Below are 13,726 nucleotides of genomic sequence, written 5' to 3'. Positions count from 1 at the left end.
TCAGTTTAAAATACATCGTTACTTTCATATATATATACATATATATATATATATATAATTTCCATTTGCCCCTGTAGAGTAAACGCTCAGTTGAATAGTATGGAATAACCCATCTTACTTTATAAGCTCATGTTTTGGCTGTTACAGCTGGTTTTAACTTGTACGTCAGTGTGAATTGGATTTGTGTCTGCATGACGAGCATAGTGGATGATGTAACGTTGTCCATGAATCAGCTGCTATAGGGAGGTGGAGTCCAAGGACTGAGTAACGCTGTGATGGGACCGTGGGAGGGGATCTAGTATCTTCATCCGTGGAAGTAGGGGAAAGGTTAACTCACTCCTCTCCCTCGGATCTTTTAGCCATTAATTTACACAGACGGCAGGATGCAGAGTGCCATGGACTATGCCAATGCCTTATCCCCCAAGTCACTCATAAGGTGAGGTAACGGTGACTAATAGCCTGGATCGTGCTGTGCACTAAGGCATCCATTTTTATGGTGATTGTTATCTAACATATCATGATGATGTCTGATTAGGGTCCGGTGATGTCTGGTTTCCATTGCATCTTACATGTTAGTGGGTATTTAATGTGCATAATAGCAACTTGTAATGTAATATCTTGCCTTGTTTTACATGTGCTCAGCTTGGTGAATGAATAATAGAATTGGGGCTGGATAGATATACCATAGACTGTGTATCTGGTATTAGTAAACACAACAATCCAATTACAGGTTTTCACCCAGTTCTGGTGTTTACAAGTGGTAGGCTATAGTATATATATTTTCCTGGTGAAGGGTGTCAGAGGGTCTTCGTATTTCCTTGTTTATCTGCAGTAAATCCAAACACATAAACCAATTGTAGTGCCTGAGGAGAGTATTTACTAATACTATGAAGGGGCAGATTAAAGACATAATTAATATGACTGATAATATTATAAAATAGTCTGCTGGGCCATAATACATTTGTTACTAGCAGAGACATTGTGAGTGAATGCCATCTAATTCAGTAATTCTTCACACGCTCATATTTCTTTATTCAACACTCATTATATTATAAGGGTTATTTACTTTTTAAAGATTGGCTAATTTTTGCCTCAATCCTTTTGTCCAACCTGGTATTTGAAACACATTTCACCAGGCTGTCAGCGCTTCTTGCAGTGATCATTGGTTGGTGATATCCTGAATTATTTTATTTTTTTAAACTGCTCATGTGCAGGACTGATTTGATTTTGTACAATGTGTGGGACCAGTAAATGGACTTGAATGGTCCTGCAAGTGCCCACCTCCAGCCCCCTCTTGCATTAACTTAATTGCATATAGGGGCACTTGTGTAACTAACCTCTATTTGAAACAAAGTACATAATTCAACTTGTTTTATTTTTCTTCGTTTTTCTGTTTTGGAAAAGCACAGGTGGAATTAATGATTATGGGGAAAATTTATCAAGCTGCAGGTTTGAAAAAGTGGAGATGTTGCCTATAGCAACCTAAGTCTAGCTGTCATTTTGTAGAATGTACTAAATAAATGAGATAAATGAATCTAATTGGTTGCTATAGGCAACATCTCCACTTTTCAAACCTGCAACTTGATAAATTTACCCCTATGTCTTGTAGCAATGACTAGAGTTCATTGTTTGGAAATAGACCTCTAAGTTGCAGTATTAAAATTCTATCCACAAAGCAAAGCTGTTTCCATGACAATACACTTTTTGCTGTGGCCATGTAAACATATGATGGCGTACACTAGAGATGCTAACATCAATCTCCATGCAAATGTTAATTAGCGAATTGAGTTACCAATGTTATTCAGAAATATTGCACCATCTAGTGCAAAGCCAAGTAAAATTTAAAAAAAGTATTTGGCTACCAGAGGCCCAAGATAATCAAAGACAGAGTGCCTTTGTAAAAAGTGAACTAGCAATCGCACACAGGGAAAAAATAAAAACTATATTGAGCTCCAAAGCAGAAGCTGGGATTTGCGGAGGTCATATCTTTATCTTGCACAGCTACTGGCCACATCTTACCCATTCTTCTTTGAGCTAACACTTAGATACAGAGCTGAATGGGTCAGTGCTTTGTATATATACTGAGTTTGACTGTTGGGGACAGTTTTACAGTAGGCACTGGTTGAGTAGAATTATGTGAATACTCTTTGTGTCTTAAGTGTCACTGCAGGTTCTCTGGGAAGTGAAGATTAAGAGATTGCAACCGTCCAGTAGATACTTTTACTGGTATGAGAGAGGACCCTGTATCGAGTGGGGCAAGTGACAGGTCCGCTATAAAGAGGGTCTGTCACAGGTGGAGTAAGGAGCTTTTTCATTACCTTCACGTAGACAGAAATATAAAACAAAAAGATGTATGGTAGGTTAATTGGCTGCCATCAAAATTGACCCTAGTCTCTCTCTCCCTCCCTCTCTGTCTGTCTGTGTGTGAGTGTGTGTCTATATTAGGGAATTTAGACTGTAAGCTCCAATGGGGCAGGTACTGATGTGAATGAGTTCTCTGTACAGCGCTGCGGAATTAGTGGCGCTATATAAATAAATGATGATGATGTATCCCTCCGTTTTCCCGGACCATTGAAATAATTGCTTTTCTGGGCAGAGCTCTGACTCTCTACTGCTTCTGTGCGTTAATGCTCTCTGACCAGCAAGTAGCCTTAAAGTACAACAGTGTAGTGTAGCGGTGAAGAGAATTCCCAGGAGAACAATTTGCAGGCTGGATGTACTTGATGCTGGAAACTCTCCAAGGTGAATAGGAGTGGGATTTTTTTAAAAAAAATCTCTCATCATTTCCATCTGTATGTAATAAATACCCTGCAGCAAAAGAAAAAAAAAAAAAAAGATTATTTCCTAATGTTTGGTAGCACCCTACTTCTGGGCAGAAAGCCTGTAACACCTCCTGTTGCTGAACTAACCTCCCATCATCCTGTTTTTTGCATAGTAATAACCTAGTATTAGAGTTACTGAGGATCATGGTAATTGTATAGTTTCAACAGATTTGTTTCTATTCGTTTTCAAACTGTTTTGCATTTGAAGTGCTTACTTTGCTATATCCAGAGTTCTGAAATAATAATAATTAGATACAAGATGTCATGTCCCCTCTTTGGACTGGGGTCTTGTAGTAAGATGAAAGTAACCTGCTTATTTCTAATACTAGATATTCCAATGTTCAAAGTACTAAATTAGTCTTTTTTCGATATCAAGCCAATACTTTGGATTTCATGCTATAATATGATTAAAGTATATAATTGTATCACAAATAGAACAATAGATAATGTCTTGTAGATAAGACCTAAGAAGGATCCTCCAGATCATCATCATTCTGTGCCACCAGTCGCTTGGGCAAGGTATTCTATGCGGGTAAATCGCTCCCCAGGATAGGTCATCTGAGGTCACTGTCTCAGTTTGGCATTTTAAAAGGAAATCACTGTAGTAATGTTGTTCTCCCATCAGTGACAATAACTGGATTAAACTAGAAAATGTTTAGGAACATCTATAAACAGTGTCTAAGACTGTATGTGAAGTGAAAGTGCATTATATGGGGGTTATACTAATGTACAACAACTCCATAATGTGTCATGTAACATTTTCTCCTTTTTTATTTTACAGTCCATGTATTTCTGGCATCGCAGTTGTTGCTGAGCACATCTGTGACATTTCAAGACACATTTATGATGAGCATAGCAACAGTAATAAGGATACAAGTCACCTCCGAGGTGCTATAAAAGTAACGCTTTATTTAGATAGTGGAGAGAACTTTTTAAAATGTTATTTGACACTGTAAATACATTGCAGACTTTAATGGCTCTAGGTCTGACGAACTAACTCTGAAGGCAGCTGTTATAACGTATAGGTGGCATAAGATTGTCTGATGTAACATTGCATTTTTATACTACTTCCACAGTATCTATTTTATTTTAGTGTACAGCTTCCTATAAACAGATGGCAAACATCAAGATTTTACTTTGCTAAGAGAGCTTAGGAGATTATTTTTTTCCTGATTTGGAGTACTGACCTTCTGTTGCCCCACAAAATCACTTTAAATGATTGGGTTTTCGAACTGGCTTTCCAAAAAAAAACAAATTACAGCATCAGGGAAATCCTTTTGCAGCACACAAAGATCAGCTATATCACACAGCCACCTTCTTTTAGTATTACTGAATATGATCCAGAAGTGAAAATGGTATTACTAGTCGAGACTTATGATATTGGCCATTCCACCTTGATTTAACTCATGCACTAAAACTAGCCCTATGGATGGTGATTTATGAAGATCTGGTTGTTAGGTGGGTGAGCAAGAGTATGGGTCTTGAAGGAGCCCAAGTTACAGTCCAGCCATTGCAGTTATTGGCGTACAGGATGTTCTTCTCTGATGGGTAACTATAGCCTTTCCCAAGCAAACATTTTCTAATCCCTGTGCCGATTTGATGCTTGGCCAGTGGTCACCCACTGTGCATAAATCCACAAACACACTGCTTTGATCAAATACATTGGTAGCAGTGTCAGTAAAGCTGGATCTCTACTTGCCAAATTATCATCAAAAAAACTTGTTTCACTAAGCGACAACTTTTTAACAAAGCATCTGTAACATTTTGTTTAAAAAAATAAATCTATAAATTAGTTTTTAATAAGTCAATCATAACTTCTTATTATGTCTTATGTCTATTTAAATAGTAAGCAAAGCAGTTAAAAATGTCATAGTACAGAATAGAATATGCTGTCTTTGCTGATCGTTATAAAATAACAAAATAATTTTGTATGTTTTACCTCTTTTCTTTAAACATTGCTTTTTTTTAGAGTACGCCAATTGAGCATGGGTCCTGGGTCTCTACTGATGGTCCACATTGGCCAAACCCCATTTTTTTTAAAGGTTCACTTATAATGTATGATTCTTGTATCTCCACCTTGTGTGGCTCCACTGTTGGGACCATTTACCATTGCAACTTTAGATAAACAGCCATTGTTGCATTTGACATTTCACAGAAAAACTTCCTAAAGCAAACTTCTAATGACATTTTGGGAGTGAAGTGTTTGAGGGTGAATAATTCAATCTTATTATCAAGGGCCCTGTTTTGCCTAGAACTGAATCCCTGGAAACCTGGTCAGTGATTTGTAGATGACAGTGCTACCTTGTATGTATATAAATAGCATTTTCACACACACAGTTTGTAGATACATACTTCCTAATATAATAAATACATTTTGTGTTATAGTTGATATTATAGATAGGCACTGTCTGATCTTTTAATTAGTTAATTATTGTGTTCCAATGAAGTGACTTTTGTAAAAGGATTATGGGATTTAAATTAAATCTGGAATGTAGTGTATCTTGGATTACCTTGATCCCCGGGCAATTTCATTAAAAGACAACTACTACTACTGTTCTGTTTACAAATACAAAAAAAGTGTAAAAATTGCACATGTAACCATGTAGAGCAATGTAAAACATGTAAATTGTTTAATTTTAGTACATGAAGTACAGAGTGTGGACTGGTAAATTTCAGCAGCTGTTTTCTGTCATTTTATTCCAATTCTTTGCTGGCAAACTTGCAGTACAAGTCTGAGCAGGCACATTTGTACATCTTGGGATGTACCTTATCTTATCCTCCTTACATGAGTGTCTTGTTTAGTTTGCTGGATATTTTCATACTTTGAACTGTTCTCATTTAATTTTGTTTTGTTTTTAATACATGTCTCGTGCCTCTAAATTTCAGATCATTTACCACAGTGGGTGCCTCACTGACCCGAAAAGTTCTGTTCTCACCTCTTCCTCCTTCACAGAGGCCTTTTCGAGTATCTAACTATGATAGGAGCAAGCGAAAAGGTGTTGTAGCAGGCACATTAAAGGAACTCATTGAGAAGGTACTTGGATAGTCTAATTTCTAAATACTGTACTATTGATACATAATATCGGATTGTAGCTTTACTAATTTACATTCTGTCGTTGCCTCTCTTCATTGCACAAACCCTTCTACCTGTTGCCTTCAATACTCGAGCACATAAATAAAGATACTGACACCAATTTAAGTTTTGTCAAAAAGGTCAGTTTATTAGAGCATAAATTATGGTGATGGCTAAAGCCTTTGCAGGTCAGCAAACCACTAGTACCCAAACTAAAACAGTGTATAGCCATCTGGCACTAAACACTGGTAGCAGGATGTACTCCTTTCCTTTACGATTTGGCCAGTGCAGAATCTTGCGTCAGTAACTACACCCCCTCTGGACTCACAATTACATGCCGCACAAAGCAGGTCAAGGGATCCCTCAGATAAGGGGATCATGACCCACGTTACTTTGAAAGGGGCAGTGACCTGCGGCCAATCAGCGATAGCCCTTTATGTATTAGTCGCTGATCGCAAAAGCTTTTCCGACTGTACCTCGTCTGTATAGGGGAGAAAATTGGTTAGCAACTCCACCAAGGATCCGCACCTACACCAGGAAAATAAACAGCAATACAATAACATTAAAAGAGATGCAATGTTGCAGCTTGTGGGAGGGAATTTGTGCAGCACAGAGAACCAGCATCCACTTTGAGAAGAATATAGAGGGTGAACAACAGGCCCTCCCCTAAGTTACAGTTGACTGCAGTACACAATAGAACTTAACCCCTAATAGATAAGTGAATTACTCTGGCACAAAAAATGGGTTCAAGTGCTTGGCTTATGACCTCACTTGTCAGAGCAGCAGTGGCCGTTTAATAGCACCCCATAGCTCCTGTCTCCACATAAATGTGTGTGAATCCTCAAAGATCCCATTAGACAGTTGCAAGGTCCAAGTCAATCTTTTGTCCTGGCAAGGGCATACCTTGTTGTACACTCTATATACTATTTATATTGGATACTCTAGTAGGAAATCCCAGATATCATCCAATAATTCATCAGCTCAAAGCTTTCTTCTGTTATACATAACTAATGTTTGTAGTGTAATAGTCTGCTGCACACGATAATGTTATGAGTAGAACATATGAGTAGCGATGTCACAAACTGTAGATTAGTAACCTCATCACTGTTGTATCCTCTCAGCATCAGAAGCACTGCTGAAATGCAGGTATTATACCCATACTAAAAATTATCAAGTGATTTCGGCATTCTGTGACCATCATTGCATGAATCACTCTGCTGCGTCTCACTGGCAATCTAATAGAAGTTATATTTTTCCGTTTTCTGCTGATAATGAATTGCTTTCAACCCTACAAAGTGGTCCCTGGTTATACTGGAGATGTTGTAGCTCAGATGCTGAGTGATTCCTCTCTGGCATAACTGGGTTTAACTACTGCTGTGCTTTTCACACTTTAACTAAATTGCTGAATAACGATATTAGAGGCTGGTACTAACAAATACAAATTACTGAATTTTAATTTTATATACTTTTTTTGATTTTTTTCAATAATGATTTTTATTAAAAAAAAAAATCGTTTACATGGCATATACAAAAATAATTAATACTTTTTTTTAAATGATAATTTTGTAGCTGCTACAAAAATACTGCAATTTGATCAGTAGTGTTTTAATGGTGTTATTAAGTAATTTCATTGCTTAGTGTGACAGGAACAGCAGCAGCTACATTGGAAAGAATTGCACATGGGGCTGTAGAGTTCTTAGGTTGGCTCCACACATGCCACAATCTTTTTGTCAAGAACACGGGAAAGCAGTATTTATCTAACCAGATCACTGTAACCCACTGCTCAATAATCCTTTTCTTGTGCTCTCTGCCCCATTGGACTGTCAAACGTACATTGCCAGGTGTGATGACCGCTTTATGCACTGCAACCCAACTAGGTTGCAATTTCTCACCTGTTTTCCTCTGCACCTCGAAAACATGCACAGGTATCGCAATCCTTATATAGGAGTATACACATCTGCCCACTATTGCCCTTTGGAGATTTTTTTTTTTCTCCATTGATGTTCCATGCTGAGATCACCTTACACATAGATGCTTGTGAAGCTTTAGGAATTTGAACTGAAGCTCCTGTCAAACGTGTTACAACACTCACCCCTCTGTCATAGTCACAGGTTTTGTAGCTATGTTGGCCATAATTTTAGGCAATAGGACGTTACAATATTGTTATACATGGCCCTGACCAAGCGGAGATATATATATTGTGGCAAGAGCCCGCTACTGCAGAAGCACACGCGAACAACAACTTCCTTTTTATGGTGCTTTATTGTCAGGATGGTAAATGTTTGACACCGTATACTTGTACAGCAATCATGGAGACTCTAAACACTAGCTATACATAGTCCAGCTCTCTCTCAGGACCAGCCAGCTCACCCAGCATTGGTCTCTCTGAACAAATGAAACAAACAAGCTTTTATACATGATGCTCCTCCCCCAGCCTTAGCTTGATGGACAGGTGACACACCTACCTTCTCTTTAAAAGAAAACACCCATCACTGCCTCTGTTTGCACAACCAGACACGCCCTGTCTGTTTGCTGAGAGGAAGGATTTCAGATCATGTAAATTTAACCAAATTTAAACTATTGCTTTTCATACATAAGTCTTCACTCTAGGTGCATTACTGCACAAATGTTTTACTCTACTTCCCTGCTTTCTCTGTATATTGCCAGCTAAATGCCTCCTTTTGTTACAATATATATATATCACATAATTAATGCATGAGCATTAAGCATCTTTTTTTTTTTTTTGTTCTTAAAAAATATAAATTTGCTATTTAACAAGCACACTTTTTTTCATCTTTCTCTCTCCCTCACTCTGTCTCCAAAGATGGAATTATCGTACCTATAAATATATGCCTAATGAAGGTAGAACCCACAAAGACAGCTGGTTGCGTTCAAATAGTTTTTCCTTCATTAATGACTCAACAGACCACCCAGTCCCTCTGACCTGCAGCTTTTGTAAGAGTTCCAAATCTTACTATGGCTTATGAGATCATAATTATAATGAAATCAGCATCATCATTGAGGGTGAATGTTAATCTTACTTTCCTGACATTTTTGGAAAAAATACATGATCATGAACTTGCTCTCCACCAATACATTTTATACAAATAGCACACTAATACTTCACTATATATTGCTGGGAATTTAGACAAAAGTTCTACACTAAATTGAAGTGCAATAGTGCACAGAGTAAATTTAAGTGATCTATAAGTGAAGGGAGAACCTAATAGCTCCTGCAAAGTGCTAGCTTGGTGCCAGTTTGGATATAGATTTTTAGATGGACCAGATGATCATGTTGACCCATTCTCAAGGGCTCAAGTGAGTTTTGTGACATAAGGTTGTATATAGTATTATAGTATATGAAAAGTGAGTGTTTCCTCAACTGTACTTTGTATTCCTGTATGCTTGTAACCTAAATGTCCTCAGTAAAGGGAATTACTTGCATTTTCTTTTTTTCTTTAAATGGATTCAGATCACAGTATACAGGCTCATGCTTAAAAAAAACGAAACAATAAAAAAAACACACAATATAAGATTATATAAAAATAAAGTAAAATTATGTAATTTAAAAGTGAAATAAATTAAATTAGAATAATAACTTTGAATAGTTAGGGTGGTTTGTTTGACTATTGATGTTGGTCCTTATCCAAAGTTTGAAGATATGCACCGCATTTTTAATAAAAACTTTTGAGACTTCACAATCCAGCACTCACCTGAGCCTATGTGAAGTGTGCGTGTGAGACAAAGGGTTAATCAAAAACACCCACCTGGGCGTATATTTACTAAACTGCGGGTTTGAAAAAGTGACCAATCAGAATCTAGCTGTCATTTTGTAGAATGTACTAAGCAAATGATAACTAGAATTTGATTGGTTGCTATAGACATCTCCTGTTTTTCAAACCCGCAGTTTAGTAAATATACCCCCTGGTATATTTAAAACTGATCAAAACTCTCCCTCTCTATCCCACACATTAACTTTTGCCTTACCAACTAGGCCACCCTCAAGGTTTTTTCTGAAGAGCTGACACTCTTACTCAGGACGCTTTCTCTTCTCCCTTTATCTAAACTAATCTTTTACAACTTACTTTAATCATTTATCATAAACCAAATAATCTCCCCAGATCCAAAGCTATCATAAACCAAATAATCTCTTCTGTTTCAGCTAGGTAATGTTCCAAGTCTGACACGTGAATTCGTAAGTACACAGAGACCTGAACTTAAGTGTAATTTAATATGGAAAATAAAGCAACAATGCTTAAAATGAAAAACTATTCACACAAATTATATACATAGATATATACAATCGATTCTCAATTCACTTCTCAACGAGAAACAGATCCCAAAAGTGAACAAAAACAATTACATTTGCCGGACATTTTAAACTTGCCTTTGGTGCTCACAGCCCCTTTCATTGTGATGTCAGAACTAGAAAGTCTGTGTTAATGGAAAGTAGTTGTTTTTTTCATTTTTAAAGGGCTTTCAAGTTAGTTTCTTTATACTGGCCTAACATCTTACCAGAATGTCACACAAATATAATATGATTATATAGTCCCTTTTATTTACATACGAGACAGCCTCCACTCTGTTGAGATGTCCTGAGGTATCACAGAACCACAAAGAATGTGAGTGGTCTGTTTTTGGATGTTTTTTATGATATTCATAAATAAACCTGTGTCTTAAATTGCTACTGGGCACTCGTCTTTAGCTACACCTCTGGATATCTCTGTCCATAAATACCTCATGGGTAGAGCAGAAGAATTTAGAGACAATCAAACAGATAATAACATAATTTTAGTCTCTGCCTCTCGGGTTTTAATCAATGATTGCAAGCGGAGTTCCTATAAACCACACCTAGCTAATACTGTGAATTAAATCTCAAACACCTGTTTGCTGTTTGATATGACTTGTAAGTAGCTAGCATATTATGAGTATTTGTCCGATACTCACATAGGCTTTGCCTAATTATTATTATTATTATCAACAAATATATAGAATATTATTTTAATGAGTAGTACAGTAGCCTCCAAAAAATTTATGGGACGGTGCTCTCAGGAAAACTGTTCCATAGATAACACTACCATATTTTGAGTGGTTGCTATGGATAAACCGTATCTTCTTTTGTTATCTATAGAGTGCTGCAAGTTTTTTTGTTTTTTTTTATGGAGAAGTGTAAAATGTTATTAAAACCTCTATAAATGTTAGTTTCAAAATCTGTCTCTGATCTCTTCAAATGTGCCCCACCTAAAGCATTGAATCTAAAATCAATTGTAAAGTGCTACGGAATTTGCTGGCGCCATCATCTACATCATAGATAGTGGCACTAATTGTGCAGTGCTGTACAGAGAACTCACTCACTGCCCCATTGGAGCTTACAGTCTAAATTCCCTAACATACACACAGACAGATCTAGAGAGACTAACATCAATTTAATAGTAGGTTATTTGGCTGCTAGTATGTTTTTGGAGTGTGGGAGGAAAGGAGACACCCACACAAACATTGGGAGAACATACAAACTCCACCCAGATAAGGCCATGGTCAGGAATTGAACTCATGACCCCAGTGCTGAGAGGCAGAAGTGCTAACCACTAAGCCACCATGCTGCCCGCATATATAAATAAATGTTGATGATGAAAATTGTATTTATAAGCGATAATGTGACGTTCTGCAGCTGTTGATCTCTTATTTTCAAGAGTGAGTAATGTCATCTGATGAGGAAAAAATATATAATTCTTTTCATAGTACCATACCCGACATGGTTATCAATTGTGTAGACCAGTAATTTCCAACATCAGTTCTCAACCCCCCTCCCCCCATAACAATCTGGACTGTTTGGAAGCCTTGAAGACTCGAACTTTAAACTCTGGTGTTGACCATGTAGAACTGTCTGAGCTCAAATCAAAAGCAGAGGCTGGAGAACTGTGAGAACATGTGTGGTATATACTGAGAACTGAAGATGGCTGCCAGGTATTTCCTGTCAGCCAGCACTTCCTGGTTGGCAAGTGGATGGCAGTGATGTCACTTCCACCAAGCACTCATAGCGTACATCTACATCCTGCATTTTTTTAGAACAAATTAACATGAAACAGGTGTGCGGGTGCAAGACAGTGTGACAGGTGTTGGATGTGAGAACAGTGTGCAAGTGAAAATACACATGAACTGGTAACACCGAAAGTTGCATAACAAAGTCCTGGAATTTAGTATTGGGCCTGGAGATTCTACCAGACCTCGTGATGAAGAAAGGAGGTAGTGACGTGCTACGTGTTCTGATGGGATGGGTTGAGCTGTTAATGAATAGGGCAGAGTTATCAAGATCCTCTCTAATGATTGGAAATGTCCTTCTACGTCTGAATGACTTGGCAAGTAGTTTGATAGATTAATGTCAGTTCAGAACATTTCTTCTACAATGTGTAGAAGTACTCAATCGTCTATTGGTTATAGCTTGATAACAATAATCTACTTCATTTGTAGACAATTTTAAATTGTAGTAGTTGAAAACTGAACTATGTCACAAACCTGCCCCCCCATCAAATTATTTTGATATATATACTGTGTAAAATCCTTATGCAATGGTGAATTAAGACTTCATTTACTATTACAGACCATCAACACGCTGTATGTAGTTGCTAATGTGGTGACCCTAGTGCTGGAGGAAGATGGCACAGTTGTTGACACTGAAGAGTTCTTCCAGTCTTTGGAGGACAACACTCACTTTGTACTACTTGAAGGACAGCAGAAGTGGACACAGGTATGTTTTCTGTTTCCAGGCAATAGGAATGTATAGGAACTCTGATTACATGTATAACCAGGATGAGCTTATGCGTTTTGCTGCTGGTTGCTCCCTTCTGATTGTTCTAGAAACACTTATAGTATAGTAGAGTACACTGTAAAACACATGTTGGTAATTTAATCCTTTAGCAGAATTGTTTTAATTTCTTCATAGTTTGTGATCATAGGATGATGTCGGAGGTATGCGTGACTTCTGACATGTACTACTCATTTTTTTCCTCACATTTTCACCATAATTATTTTTTGTGCTCCCTGCTGTAGGAGAGTTTAAAAACTCATCCACACAAATATAAAAGTGTGTGCAAGCACATATGGGTAGATTATACAAGGGTAGTATTCATGTGTAATCCTTGGTGCTCTCTGCAGAGCAGCCTTATGCTAGGACGTCGCACCAGAAGTGAGCGCTGTTTCTCTAAGTCACCGGACATTGACATTATAATGTGTGGCTATTATGGTTTCCCCCTGTTAGAAACTCCCAAGTCAGTACAGTGAAACTCGGAAACTACTCTGAAGGCCAGGTGTTCGCTGGAGCCCCTAGTGGTGGGGACAGACTGGGCTGTGGGCCGACCGAGGGTCGAGAAACGTATACTGACTTAAAGGAGTTCCCAGAAGTGGAGTGATTGGTGGACTGTAGTATAAGAAGAATCCCAGGTCAAAAGGTCACAGGCACAGATGCACTATCCAAGGGCAAGCGAAGGGTCAAACTCACAGGCAGAGAAGCAAAATCCGAATTCCAGGCAAAAGGTCAAGGTCAGAAGAGAAGGGTCACAGGTCCAATAACAAGCAGGGGTCAAAACACGGGTAGTCAAATCCAAGATAGCAGGAACCAAAATGGATAGCACAAGCCCACTAGTTAAATCAGCCCACAGCCTGCCTGTCATGCGCATGCGCCCGCCTACTGCCGGGACGCAGCGCTATTGTAGAGGCGTCCGGCCGTTGCCTTGGTGACGGCCGGGCAGGAAGAGGAAATGACGTCCCGGTTGTCATGGTGACGTCCCGGTTGTCATGGTGACGGCTGGGATGCCAGGGCGCACAGGAAGCGAGC

The 13,726-nt window shown here is 38.3% G+C and overlaps 1 protein-coding gene across 2 annotated transcripts in view; it reads left to right on the top strand.

Annotated features, from left to right (window-relative positions):
- The first annotated feature begins 248 nt into the window (after nt 1-248).
- Nucleotides 249-13,726, top strand: part of CIDEA (cell death inducing DFFA like effector a) — a 30,307-nt gene continuing 16,829 nt past the window's right edge. Inside the window, exons 1-4 of one of the 2 annotated variants that reach the window (XM_075213277.1) lie at nt 249-436; nt 5,709-5,856; nt 10,058-10,090; nt 12,494-12,640. In XM_075213277.1, coding sequence (XP_075069378.1) covers nt 384-436; nt 5,709-5,856; nt 10,058-10,090; nt 12,494-12,640 — 381 coding nt within the window. In that variant the 5' untranslated portion in view covers nt 249-383. The remainder of the gene's footprint in view (nt 437-5,708; nt 5,857-10,057; nt 10,091-12,493; nt 12,641-13,726) is intronic. The other variant, XM_075213278.1, reaches the window with a different exon arrangement.

Source organism: Mixophyes fleayi, chromosome 5 (assembly GCF_038048845.1).
Source record: "Mixophyes fleayi isolate aMixFle1 chromosome 5, aMixFle1.hap1, whole genome shotgun sequence".
NCBI classification, from domain to species: Eukaryota; Metazoa; Chordata; class Amphibia; order Anura; family Limnodynastidae; genus Mixophyes; species Mixophyes fleayi.
Note: the sequence above shows the minus strand (reverse complement) of the source record. Positions and strands in the feature narration are given on the sequence as shown.